The sequence below is a fragment of the Equus asinus genome, chromosome 2 (genome assembly GCF_041296235.1).
Source record: "Equus asinus isolate D_3611 breed Donkey chromosome 2, EquAss-T2T_v2, whole genome shotgun sequence".
In the NCBI taxonomy this organism is placed as follows: Eukaryota; Metazoa; Chordata; class Mammalia; order Perissodactyla; family Equidae; genus Equus; species Equus asinus.
In genome coordinates, this window is record NC_091791.1 from 161049026 (window position 1) to 161063174 (window position 14149).

The 14149-nt window shown below is 41.7% G+C and overlaps 1 protein-coding gene across 8 annotated transcripts in view; it reads left to right on the top strand.

The window, feature by feature from the left end:
- RYR3 (ryanodine receptor 3) overlaps positions 1-14149 on the top strand; it is a 484911-nt gene that overhangs the window by 160683 nt on the left and 310079 nt on the right. For all 8 annotated transcript variants that reach the window (XM_070503827.1, XM_070503874.1, XM_070503852.1 and 5 more), the window contains exon 3: positions 11939-12046. In XM_070503827.1, the coding sequence (XP_070359928.1) occupies positions 11939-12046 (108 nt within the window). The remainder of the gene's footprint in view (positions 1-11938; positions 12047-14149) is intronic.

Consider the following 14149-nt stretch of genomic DNA (forward strand, 5'->3'; position numbering starts at 1 on the left):
TGACGTTGACTTCATTAGCATTACGTTCAAACTCACCTACAGCCTGCCATGGAAAGTTTCTAGTTGCTATAGTAATGAATGAACTTGCTTCTTTCCCAAAATGTACAAGTTTAATAGAAAGCCAAACATGGTTTTCATCTCCATCTTGTTCGCTGAGAACATAAGGACAAATGCTACTGGAAAGCAACCAGCTAATTTGAAGCATTTGTCTTGATAGGGTGTGATAGACTTTGCTTAGGTCACCATGAGCAAGGACTTTCCTTTTTTGAGGTGTGGTATTGCTCCATCAGTTTCTATCAATGTGTTCATTCTCTCTCATGGTGCCAAATTAACTCAATCATCATGTACTGGAGGTAACTCCTGGTTATTCAGGAGAGGAGGAGAAAGGAAAGGCTATAATCTGTCCTGCAACACTGTTCCCTGTCCTCATTATTGGTAGAGAACCTCTGGATTAGTTACTTAGCAGAGCAGAGGAAGGGAACTCAACTGAATGCCCAGTCCTGTGAACTTGGATGGTTGGCAGAGGCAGAACTGACATATTTCCTGGCCGGCTTCACCATGCTGAGTGATGGGTTGGGTTCAAGTAGAAGGTGACTGAGTCTCCTAAGGGTTTCCTTGTGTTGATCAGAGCTGGCTAATGTCCTGAGTGAAAGGCGTCAGTGACTTCAATGGCGGAGGGTTCGAAGAGAATGGGATCCAACAGATCTCCACAGTTCAATGAACATTATGATGATTGTCCATCCTCCATACTTAGAATGCTTCCTGGTAAAGATGATACTGTTGAAGAAGATATAGCCTGAGGAGATGCTAGGTCTCTCTATTACCATTCCACTGAAGCAATGTTATTATTAAATGAACGTTTTTAACTCATGCAGCTTCTGGCTAGCAGTACTAAATCCCTGCCTTACATATATGTTGTAAAATATCTGTGGTAAGGACTGCATGCCCCCTTGCAAATGGGGGTATGTAGTGCTAATCCTTGCACGTGGTACTAAACTTGTAAATGTAAACATTTAGTGGTATTAATTTAGCTCAGACACTATGAGGCAGGTAGAGAGGTTGGATCTAGTTCTGTATGAGAGTATGGGAGGACTTCTTCCATATTGGAGAAAAGTATTTATAACTGTTATTCATTTCCACAAAACCTTTTTAAAACTGAAAATTTTATGAATATCTATCCATATACTCCTGCCCCCCTCCCCAAATTTTTAACCTAGAACTTAGTGTATAGTGATATGCTTATTTCTATCAAAGCAACAACTCATGTAGGGGACAGAAAATAAAAACTTCATTTCCACATTGGAATTTGGATTCAGTTTCAGAGTGGGAAGGAGGCATTGGAAAAAAAATGCAAGCCATTTGGAAGCCAAGCTGTTGTCCTTGCCCTTTGTCACCCTGAGCTTTGTGCCCACTTCAGATCCTGAGTCCGTGAGTGTTCTAGAGGTGGGGCTGCAGTTAAGGCAGGACCCAGTACCTGGAGGTTTTCCCAAAAAGATAAGTGATGCTGATGACAATTGAACCTAAAGGCACAGCACCAATTTTGGGCACTCAGTGTCTGTTCTGTCTGTCAGCCTTTAGTTCCAGCTTGGCATCTTCTCAGCTCTTGTGGGTGCCCCCTAATGCTTTCCTCAGTCTTCCCCTTCCTGTTATGCAGTGAAAAGGGCAAGAGAGACACATTCTCCTGCCCTGCAGCTGCTGAATACCACTGCCTTGGTTGTAGAGAATAGCCTCACCATGGTTTCTAAATTCTCTAACCACCACATCATCACTCAAGAGGGAGGAGAGTAAGCGAAATAGCAAAGGAGTCTGTGGGAGGTGCAATGCTGGTCAGTGTTCCTTCCGCCAAAACTAAAACCAAGCTCAAGACTGAAACATAAACATTAGATTGAGCTTAGACTTTCCTATTAGCCTGCCGCCTTCAGCTTTCACCCATCTCTTGCTATTTCTGCCTATTACACTTCATTCTAATTCCAACATGTAGCCCAGGCTCCTCCTCTAGCTGATGCTCACACCCCTACCTTATTCATGGAACACGGAACATGCACACTATTTTCATCTCTTTTCTGACATGCTGCCTTTCCTCTTTCCTGATCTCTTTTTTTCTGACATATAAGCTTTTGAATATCTTTGTCTTATCTTTAGAACAACAACTTCACATTTCTCATAGTAGCTCCCATTGAAAACTAGGGAATTTAGGGTCCCAGTACCTATCCACAGAGCTTGTCGTATTAACTGTGCTACTGATTCAGCTAGAGTTTTATTTACGGCCGTGTATTTTTAGGACCCTATAAAGAGTCGTCATTTCACTTATCTCTGTCCATAAACATTAGGTGTTATTTGCTGCTCTTCCGCACAGCTTGTTTTTCCAGGTGCCAGTGTTCCAAGTTTCCACCTTTTGGCGCCTTTGATATTTAACATGCCGACCATGCCAGGCAGGGAGAAAAACTTGGCTCAATCACGAACCAAATCAACCATCCCGCCTGTCAGTTATGCTTTTTCCCAGCAGGCAGTTTTACAAGCCAGCTGCCCAGCGTTTTGTTTCTGAATCTTTGGCTGCCCCTTCTTCCTTATTTTAAAGAACACAAGCTTCACAGCACTAATCTTTGCCAGGCTCTTGGTAACATTCTTCCTAACTGTGCCAGAAACAACTGATGCTTGGCAGAATATAGATGTCCAGGGCACCTTAGCATTACTTTTGGTTGGGGCCCTATCAGGCAAGAGCATAAAAATGACAATAATTGGATTTCAGATTGCTGTGTTATTCATTTGAAAGAGATTCAGGTATTTTGATGAATTGAACTCTTTAATGAAGGATCAAGAGGAAGAATCAGTTACTTTCCGGGGACCTGAATTTACTTGTTTGGTCCAGTTGCTCAAATTGGGTTCAGAGACCCCCTGCTTCAGAATCACCTGCAATATTATTTTAAAGTACCTACCTGTAGAAGGGTCCCAGGAATCTGAAATGTTAGCACTCTTACCCAGGAGATTCTTGGGCCCACCATGTTTCTGCATTAATGCTTCCAGAACGAGCTTATTTGTCATAGTTTTGTGAGAAATCTCTGAGATTCATCAAAAGGATAATTGATGTTGCAAGTGTTGCTCTCGCTTGAATTAATAAACATTCTCCTGAGCCGAGGCTAGACTGTCATGGATCTGTCAATTAAACAACCAATATCTGGGCATTTGAGGGATGAGAAAAAGAAACAGTGATTGTGGGTGTTTTTAGTTTTTTTGTAACTTTAGGTTGGCATTTCTGGGCAAGACTTTTGACAAAGGATATTTGTCCTACAATTTGGACTTCCTGCTTCTAGGTGGCAGTGGTGCATCCCTTACTTAGGAAACGGTTCAGCAAGTGTTCTTCTTAAGTAAATATTTAATGCCCTCATAGAAGCTTTTTATTTTATTTTTTAAAATATCAACACCTTTCTATAACTTGATAACCTTCGTCCTTTTCTTTGTGTATGATCAACTTATTTCATCCCTTTCTTTCTGCATACTCCCTCTTGACTTGGAGTAAACCTCAGGCCAGCATGGCATCAGATGCTGCAATCGCTCTGCTCATGGCTGGGAGTCCCTCTGCCTAGTGAGGCTCCTTGTGCCGTGGTAGTGATTTTCCACAGCTGTCACTTCTCCCAGGGCAGCTCGCTCACCCCGGGAGGAAGAACCACCTCGAGACACTGAGAGCATCGCATTCCGTGGTTGATTCCCCAGCCAGCAAAAGGAGCCTTCTTCACTTTATTCTTTTAAAAGATTCTGGCATCTTCCTCCTCTCCTCTCAGAAAAGAGTGTTTTCCAGCGATAAGTTTAAATTTTGTGTACCTTACTGTTTACGTATAACAGCTTTGTTAGCGAATTCCAAGTAAAAATTGGAACGCAACTGTTTTGGATTCGTTTCTATATACATATTCAGAAAGACCCTCTACCCTTAACATAGCAAAATATTAAAAAATAAAAAAACTCAAGCAAAGTTTTATACATTTTAACTTTGTTTCATGATAACAGTTCTTAACACAGGGGCAAATTCTCTTCTCTCAAAATGTTTACAATCTGGATATACACGGTTGAAAATCTACACGTGTATGTCCTGCGTGGAAACTTGCCCTGTCATGCCCAGTGTTGAATTGCCTTTTGGAAGAGAGAGCTTACCTGGTAAGTCAGTCTCAGATTTTAGAACTGCACAAAGATGGAAATGATCTTTCTTACCAGGAATCTCAATGTTATAAAGCTCTTATGCCCTGATAGTCCAACTAGCTGCAGTCTGTAGTGGTTGCATTCCCAGTGACCATTGCAACATAGAGAAGTCTTTCTGAGATAGTCGAGAACCTAATATGAAGTCCTTAACTTTTTATTAAAGTTTAAGAGTTGGGAGGAAGTAGCCTCGTAAGATTAGACTTCTACAACCTTTGCATGGAGATGAGAACCTTCTCTTCAGGGACATTGACATGGTATCAGTCAGAAAGAGTTGAATTTGAAATTCTGGATGTAAATGCTATTCCTAGTATGTGATTGTGGGGAAGTGTTTCAACCTTTCTGCATCTCAGTTTTCTCATCTGTAAAATGGCTATAATCTCTTCCCTAAAAGGGTTGAGGTAAGAGTTAAATGAGATAATATTTATAAAGAATTTAGCACAATACCTGGTACAATTGTATAGATAGGTAGATACATTTAAAAAATATATATATGGATTCTATCCTTGTTTCTCCACTTGCTCATGTAAGTTTTACCTAATTCCTTTGTATCTCAGTTGACCCACTTCTAAAGCAGGTGCAAAGCCGTCATCTATTTTTGTAGAAATCCAGAGACTGGGCAACAGCTTCAGATTTAAACATTCGTTACAGAACTTTCTTCATTATTATCTATCAGAAACTTAGCAGAGATGACAAAGGTAGGCTTAAAAAGCACTTAACTGCATGGATCCTTAAAACTTGGTTGGGGCAGGATTTGGGTGTTAGTTTGGTTAATGACTGGCTCTGCCTTTGAAGTATAAACACAATACAAATAATTATGTATTATCAATAGTAGAGAGGAAGTCCACAGATGAGCTCATGTCTGCTTCAGGTGGATGAGATAATGTCTATAAACTGCTTAAAACTCCTGGAATACAAGCTACATGTTCCATCTCTGGCTATCCTGATGCTATTCCATGGGAAGTTGGTCTTGTCCAATGCCACGCTCTAGCCAATGTGGCCTTGCTTGACTTGAAACATTTCCTGGAGGACAGAATAATTTTCTGCCCCAGATGGCTTTGAAAAGTCTTCTCATCCATGGTCTTTGAGTAGGACTACATCAGGCCATCATAGGGAGGTGGTTATCAGTCATGTTTGAGGCAGTGTGATAAAATGGAACAAACATAATGCATGTAGAATTCAGGCCACTGGGGACTGAGTCCAGCTCTGCCTATTACTAGCAGACCTAGTGCCCCTGGAGAAACAGAATCCTTTAGTATACACAATTTGAAATCTAGAGCCATGAGAATGATCACTGGCCAAATTTATTCCTGGACTGGGCAGTCTCAAGCAGCGTGAAAAGAGCATGAAGAAGATAATTGAGATACTGTCCTCCATAATAAAGTTCAGAAGTTTCAAGGCTTAGCCCTGAATAGAGATGTCCTATTGGTGAGGGCTGACTGGTCAAGGACCCCCAGCTTTGCCCCCTGAGTTTTGCTGCTGTCTTGTGCTTCTTCCGTCTGATGATTATTCCTATTACCATCCTGTTTGCCATATGGAGGCACCTTGCTTTCTTTAATGTTTTGACTCACTTGTAAACGAAAATTCTTTCCTCAATTTACATCATCCAACCAAAACAGGTTAGAACTTCAAAAAAATCTATTAAATGCTAAGGAATAACACAAGAAAAATAAAGGTGGAAGTTCCAGTGTATTCCAACATTCTGGCTTAAATGTTCTGATTCTTACACAGTTAACCTGCTCACTGTTCCTATCTCTGTTTACATGGAACCCCAGAGGAAAGAATGACCTGCCCAAGTCCCTTACTTCCTACCTTCAGACTTGTCACTGGTTGGATGCTTCTGTAAAATGTACTACCCAAGAATACCCCACTGGCTATATTGACTCTCCATAATGCAGATCCAGGAATGTGAGATTCACTTGTCCCAGCTAATTCAGCCCTGCTTACTCTTACTTAGTTCTGGCCTCTGTTGTCACAGTCACCCCTTTTCCCTAGGTGATTGACATTAGAAATTCACCTTGCAGTTAAGAGTCTGCAGCCTACCTTTGGCAGTAGGACTGCATCCGTGTAAACCCATCAGCACATAAGTATAATACAACATCAATGGCATTCATCTAACTACTCAGTCCTGGGACTCGAGTGGGAGGTATAGGTAGAAAAAATCAGCAAGCAGGAGTTACCCACTGTTTTTTCTTTCTTCTGCTTAATCCCTTTACTGACTCATGATACTCCCAAATACTTGACCTTTTTCTTTGGGTGGAAAAGCAAAGAGAAGAAAGGACAGAGGTTCTGTAAAGTCCTTATTTTAAAATGCTGCTTCAACTAATGGAAGTCTAAACAGGAGAGAATACACACAAGAAAATGAAAAAAAAAACCTCTCCCATTTTGTTCATTCATTAAAAACAATTGAGTTCTTGCTACATGCCAGGAGCTCCTTGCCAACATAAACCCTCTTCAGGACAAGCTGCAGCCTGGGCTGGCCTTCCTAATCATAACATCACTGAGAGGGCTTCTGGGTCCTACAGGATGTATAACTCATACCCCTCAATTTATCAATGAATATACTCTTTTGTATTGTTTTATAAAGTCTCATGTACAGTAGATCTGCCTCTTCAAATAGGTTAAAAGTTTCTTAAAGGATAGAAATCGTGTCTTACTTTTCTCTTTCATTTCCCATAGCAGTTAGCATTGTACTAAATGTATATTATTATGTTCTCTAAATACTGGCTGACTGCTTGATGGACAGGGGAAATGAAAATGAGGTTAATTGGGCTGACTTGGGTTGCTAGGTCTCCAGGAATTCTCCTTTTGTGGAGAATATGTGTCATTCGTTCAGATTCCTCCTCTTCTCCCAGATGAGCCTACCTCTGCTGACCTCTGCAGGGAAACCCATACCTAGTCACAGAGACTTCTCCACTCTCCCATCATCATTCTGTTGGCCAGCTGGGAGATTCCCATGGATAATTTGCCAAATGTAAATTACTGTCTATGTGGTCCTTCTACTACTTAGTGTGGCTTGTTCTTGCTAAATCCTATCCTTTTTGCTCTCTTTCCCATCCACTGGTCATCTTCCACTCCTTTATCATCTCCTACATCCAATTAATCACCTATTAATAATCTCTCCTAACTCCACAAGACTGTTCAAATTTATCCCCTTATCTCCATCTCCACTGCCATTACTTTAATTCGTGCCATTGTCACCTCGTAACCAGTTTGTTGTGACAACCTCCTACTTTGTTTCTCTGCCTTGGTCTAGCCTCCTTCACACTGGACCTGCAATGATCCAGAGATGCAAATTTCATTATATCACTTCCTGCGTAATTTCCTTCAATGGTGCCCCATTGCTCTGAAGATAAAGTTCAAAATCCTTGACAAGGGGACTTAAGACCCTTCTCAGTCTAATGCCTATTTCTTCCTCAGCCTCACTTCTCACCTCCCTTTGCCTCCCTCACCTTCCCCACTTCCCTCCATCCATCCCAGCCATCTTCACCTCTGTGGGCTTCCTCACTGACCTCTGGCCCTTTTGGATCATGCTTTGGAAATTATCCGTTGCTTCCCCAGTGCTCCACTAGACCCCACAACCTTTGAAGAGTAGAGATTTTGCGTTACTCTTACACAATATAGGAACTTTCAAAATACTAGCTATGTAAATGAACATTTAAGCGAGTTATTGATGTTTTGACTTCAATGCTCTGTGCTGGATAATATCTGGACATTTATTGAGTATTTACTGTGCACCAGACCCTATTTTAAGCAATTAAACACAAAAACAGTCTATGCTAAGAAGTAGGTACTATTATATCTCTATTTTATAGATAAGGAAACTAAAGCACAGAGAGACTAAGTTACCTGCCTAACGTCATTCAGCTAATAAGTAGTTGAACAGAGATAGGACCTCAGGCAGTCCCACACTACAGTATTCATTCTTAACCAGCATATGCTGTATTGCTTTTGATTCAAAGCCATTGATGCACTTACAAAGATAATGCAGTTAAACAGATGCATTAACAGAGAAGTGGGAGGAGACCCATAACAATAAGAGAAGAAGGGCCTCTTGAATCATGAGCAGGAGACTTGGGGAAGGGGCTCTGCCAGGCAGGTGGGTGCCTACAACCACAGGCACCAACAGCCACATACTCTCAGATAGTCTTCTAGGACACTGAGTCAGTTCAGGAAGACTTAAGTTGAGCACTTGCTGTTCTGTGTACTGGGGATACCAAAAGTAGAATAAGACAGATTTTTCAAGATACCCACAATCTAGTGAAACAGACTACACTTCCTAAAGACCTATATAAGCCAGAACAGACTGTGGCTAACAGTGTAATAGAGGGGAGACAATCCCCTTCTTGTAACTAACTGCCCCTTCGTTTCCCTGAAGGCTTGGCAGGTACAAGCTAGTACAGAGCTGAGTGTATATTATGAGGTGCTAGGTAGAAAAATGCTAAATGAATCCAATCACAGGAATATCAGATTCCCACCATCTTGGATTTAGTAAACCCCAGAAAAATACTTTCAGTGCAGTGAAGAAGATGTTACATAGATGTATGGATCATGGAGGGTCTGTAGGCCTTCCCTTGCACTATTTTCTACAGAATGGGGATAAATGGATACCTACTTCATGGCTTACCCAGGGCCCTGGCATCTCAAGGTTTTCTGTAGGACATTTGGAAACGTCGTGCTTCTCTAGGCTAAGGACAGGGCTGGGGAGAGTGATGAGGAGCTATTTCAGAACAGATGTCAACAGAGCCCTTCTCTCCGTGCTGAGAATCATCAAACACATGCCTCATGCCTGCCAGGCAGAGTGACTGAGGCACAGGCTCCAGAGCACAGAGACAATGAGCTGGCCTCCTAGGGGATTCTCACACTGCAAGCAAATTAGCTTTGATGGACGAGAGGCCTTTGCGCATTCTTGGGAAATGTGGAGGTGGGAGCTCAGGCCGGTGTGGAGTTTAATTAAGGATGGCAGCTGGTGTGCCAGGTCAGATGGCTCTGTGCTCTGCACTCCATTCATGTCACAATTTGCTCATTGAATTTTGTTTTTCTCCAGATCTTCCTGCTGTCCTGTTCCCTCCCTTGCCACTGCCCACATGTTGTTCTGTGTCCTATCAGAGAGGTGTGACCTTATCCCCAAGCATAGAGAGTCCAGGCAGAGACCACACTCATGAGGTAGAAAAGATAAACTGTAAGGAAACTATTTAAACCTGTGGCAGATCCAGTGTTCCCATGTAAGATGCTTCTTCCCCGTGCTCACTCTCCCCGTTTAAATGTACCCATTTGCACCAGTTATTAAATCATGACCACCTTGGAACTTTTAATTTCTGGAAGGAAAAGAAACATATAATTGGAGCATGACTAGTGTCCATGTTATCAGTGGTCCTGCATCAGGATGGAGGATGGCAATATCTGGGGAGAGCTCGTGTCTCCCATCCAAGCAAATCAGACACAGGGAGGAAAAAAAGCTGACTTCTAAGTCACACAGCCTTGTGTAAGAGCAGGATCTCTAGCATTTGGAGCTGTGAAAGTTTCTGTCTTAAAGAGAATGGGCTGAATAGAATTCTTGTAAGAGTGAGCATGAATGTTGAGATCATGCAATTGATTAGCCAAAAAGCACCCTTTAAAGTACCAACCATGACTGCAGACATTCCTGAATAGAAAAATCTCCAAATCCCATGCACTATTGAAGGGGAGGAGGAAGAGGAAACACAAATCCTGGCTTTTTTGGCTTCCTCTTCTGGTGAGGTGAGATCCAGGTAGTCTAAGAAGTCGTGGGAAAATCCTCTAAAATCTTCTGAGGGGGCATGATATTTTGGGAGACTGAGTAGGACAATGTATGTTTATGGCATAAGCTCTTTAAGGGAATGCTTATTCATATTATTGAATGCTACTCATAATGATGCTTCGTGTGCTCTAAAACTGCTTCCTAGACGTGAAGCTCTGCTCTGCATCCGCAGCTGTCTGCTCGCTCAAGCCCATACAAATGAGTTAATTACCTGTGGCAAGAACAGACTGAAAACAAAGCAAGAAACGTGTAAAATAAAAGCTGTTGTCTTCTCATGTTACAGTTTCTGTTGGGTTACATCATTTTCATAAAGACAACTGGGCAATTCCCGTAATACTAGAATTCTAGGAAGACTAGGTTTTTAGGATTTCTGATGTAGAGACCCTGAGTGGAAGAGTCTTTAGAATGTAAGTCACCCACAGACCAGTAGCCTTTGGAATAGGTTTACTCATTCTTGGCTTAGGGGGTCTTAAAACTTTAATAATGAAAATAGTAGGCAGGTCAGCAAGTGGGACATTGTTTTACTTTTGAGGGCATTGAGTTTGTGGAGAGGGAGGAAGAATGTACAGACACTTGGAAATTAAAGGGAACTTCAGGATCACTAATTCCATTATCTTTACTGTAGAAATGAAAGTGCTGAAGTCCGAGAGGTTATCTGGGCTTTAGTAGCAGGCTTGCGTAGCTTTTAAGCTGGGGCTCCATGGAAACAGCTTTACCTGTCTCAGAGTGTTGGATGTAGCTGTTGATGACTCCTGGCCCTCATTCCTCATTCCCACTATTCTCACCATGTCCATGTTTTGCTGATAATATGTAGGAAACAAAGGCATGGTGTGCAAAGTGATTTCAAGCTGTGTTCCCAAGGAAATCGTGTCCTGTGAAACTGGACTGTCAACTCCTGAAGAGTGATGATTTTGTTTTGTGTGTGTCTCTCTCTCTCAATACCAAGCACTGTGTTTATATAATATAATACTTAGATATTTGCTGATTGAAAATATTCTAGTTGTGAAAAAAAACCTTGAATATTTCCATCAGCGGCAGGAACAGTGTAGAGTTCAGTGTATGGACTTTGGAGACAGACTGCCTGGATTTGAATCCAACTCGGCCAAGTATAAGCCATGACCTTGGGCAGGTGACCTAACTTCTTTGTGCCTTAGTTTCCGTGGATGTAAACTGGAATAATAATAATCCCTATTTTATAGGGTGGTCGTGAGGATTAAAGGAGTGAATGTGTGCAAAGCACTTAGAACAGTGCCTGGCACAGAGAGTACTGAGTGAGCATTAGCTTTTACTAGTCAGTATGCAGAGAAGGCTGTCTTTAACTGTTGCTGAGAAATATTCCAGAACAGGCAGGAATATGATAATATTAACTGAGCACACAATAAATTAGAATGATTGTGGTAGGGGTCATCAGTTCTTATAGTTCTGGAGATTTCTTTGTTCAGAACTATATTTATATATTTCTTAATCCCCTATATTGCCTCTTTTTACACTGCAATATCCAGGTTTTCTTAATGAGTAAATGGATTTACAAATGTGGTCACTATTGTCTAGAGCCACATTCTGGTCTGTCCATTGCCCTCTTACAAATTATTATGGGGGAGAACCCAGTGGCTTTCTTCCTTTGGTCCCACCCAAACATTGACATAGATTAGCCTCTCCTTTCTTTTCCTTCCTCAGCAAGGCTAAATGTATGTTCTTCTTCTGTGTGTGCCACCAGCCCTCACTCAGGTTGATCCTGACACCTTGGTCACTGTTCTCTTGAGACTTGGGGATTTTCTTTTTCTCCTCCTTCAGAATCCAGCTTGAAAGCTGTCTTAACTTGAATAAGAGAGGTCCACCTTTTATACTCCTATTCATCCACCCATCCAACTGTCACTCTGATTCATAGGCTCTTTGCCCTTGAGATGTTATTGCATGACTGATCCCCAACTGATATGAGTAGGTATCCTCATTCTGGTTTTATTTCCACAGTATGTTCCTCCAGATCTCTGCGTCTGCAATTTTGTGCTGGAACAGTCCCTTTCTGTCAGAGCCCTGCAGGAAATGCTTGCCAACACAGGTGAAAATGGCGGCGAAGGGGTGAGTACCTGAATTATGTCCTACGTGGGGATTGGGACACACCACAGCCCAAAAGTACATACTTCATTTCATTCCTCCAGTTTTGAACTGAAAAACCTTAGGATCCTTGAGATGATCCATTTAGAGATAGTAAATCTTTCTCCCTGAGTTTAATTTTTCGTATTCAGCAACCCTAATCCTGCTTCCTTTGGATTAACCAACTTCTACCAGAAAATAGAAGAGATCACCACTAATGCTGCCTGAGCAGGGCATAGGACATTGAACTACTCCCCTTCCCCAACCCATAATGCACCAGGAAATGTGGAGGGGCTGAAAGGGCCTTGAGATGGAGCGTGTCTGTTAGGCAGGTTTCTTTTTCCTTGGGAAAGTCTCATTAGAGATTTATAACTGTTTCCCAGTGGAGCACAACCATGGTACAGCACTTGAGAGGATTTCCTGTGGAATTCAGAGTCTTTGACATGTGCCCAGAACTCCACAGTTTCACTCATGATGAGCAAATACAGAGCTGTCTTGAATTTCTGTTGTCAGTAACATTGTCCCTAAGTATTTACCTGAAGGATGATGCTCCATAGCTTCCGTGTCAGAAGGCCTGCCAGGCAAGACTTTGGCCAGACACTTCAGAATCATTTTTCACTCTTTCTTTCCCTAATGACCCACATTCGTTTAGATCCATTTATCATCAAGTATTTTAATTCTATGGCCTGAATATCTTAAATCCAAACACCTCTCTCCATCCCCTTAGATACTGCATTAGTTGACTACCCTCTGTCTTCTGGATTACTGCAACAGCGTACTATTTCAGTTCCTTCTGTACTTGCCCCCTTTACCATTTTTTTCGCTCAGCTGTCATAATGTTCTTTCTAAATGCAGATCCAATCATTATATGACCCTGTTTTCAAATCCTTTATCTTCCCATTATCTCGAGAACAATCCTGAATTCCTTATCTAGACATAAAGCTTTTCAGGATTTGGTGAGCCCTGCTCACTTTTCTTGACCCATCTCTCACCACATGCCCCCAGGCACTCAGGGTTCCTACCATGTAGAATTCCTTTCACTTCCTCACACGTGACAGTTCTCTTTTGCTGTGATCTTATGTGTCAGCTGTTTCCTCCATGTAGAACAGCTTCTTCCTCCTCTCTCCCTTTCCTTATATAATCTCTACTTCTCCTTCAAGGAACCCCTTTAGATAGTAGATCTACGGAGAAGCCTTTGCTGACCCCACAAGTCTGGGATGGGTGCCCTTGCTTGAGCAACAGTCTGTCCCTTTTCTATCATAGTTCTTATCACTCTGTATTATAATTATAAGTCTAATTTCCTGTGTCCTATACTGGACAGTAGACTTCATGTATGTAGGAACTTTTTTCGGTAGCTAGCACAAGTTTATTCTTACTTGACTTGAATGAACCCATATGTAATACAGACGTGTCTCATCTGTGGTAGAAGAGACAATGACAAGGGACTCAAGAGAACCAATATCTATATTCGGTCATCTTCCAGCTATTAATGTGATCTTATGCAGGTCTTCTCAAGTCTTGGGGCCATGGTGTTCTCATCCATAAAATTAGGATGCTTAATTAGTTTTCTAGAGTCCTTAACACCAATGTTTGTGATTCTTCACTCTTTTGGTTTAAAATAATAATGCTGTCATCAACTGCCTGAAAATAGCTTTGTTTTTTCTTTAGAGCATTGACATAGATGAGTTTTTGTTCCTATGATGTTCACTGAAGTCTGTGTTCACTTCTCTCTTGCACTGACCTCAGTACCCCATGCTTTCCTCCGTGGGCACACACCCTCAAATATTTCCAGTTCAGTGCAACAGTTTTTTTTAATTGCTCGCCCTTTTTCCAAGACTAATAACTCATCATTTACAGACATCTTTCATGAAGGAGACCTGATTGAAATGAAATATCATCACGTTCAATGTCAACCAAGATCAGCTAGACCCAGCCTACTTATGGACCCTGGTTAGAAATTGGGAAGATAGAGAGAAGCTACGTTAACTGGAGAATTATTTCTTGAGTGGTTCAGGGAGTCCTGTAGATAAGAAAGTAAATTCAAAGTTCTGTTTATAATCCTTGCTCCTCTTGTTGCCAAAAACTTGA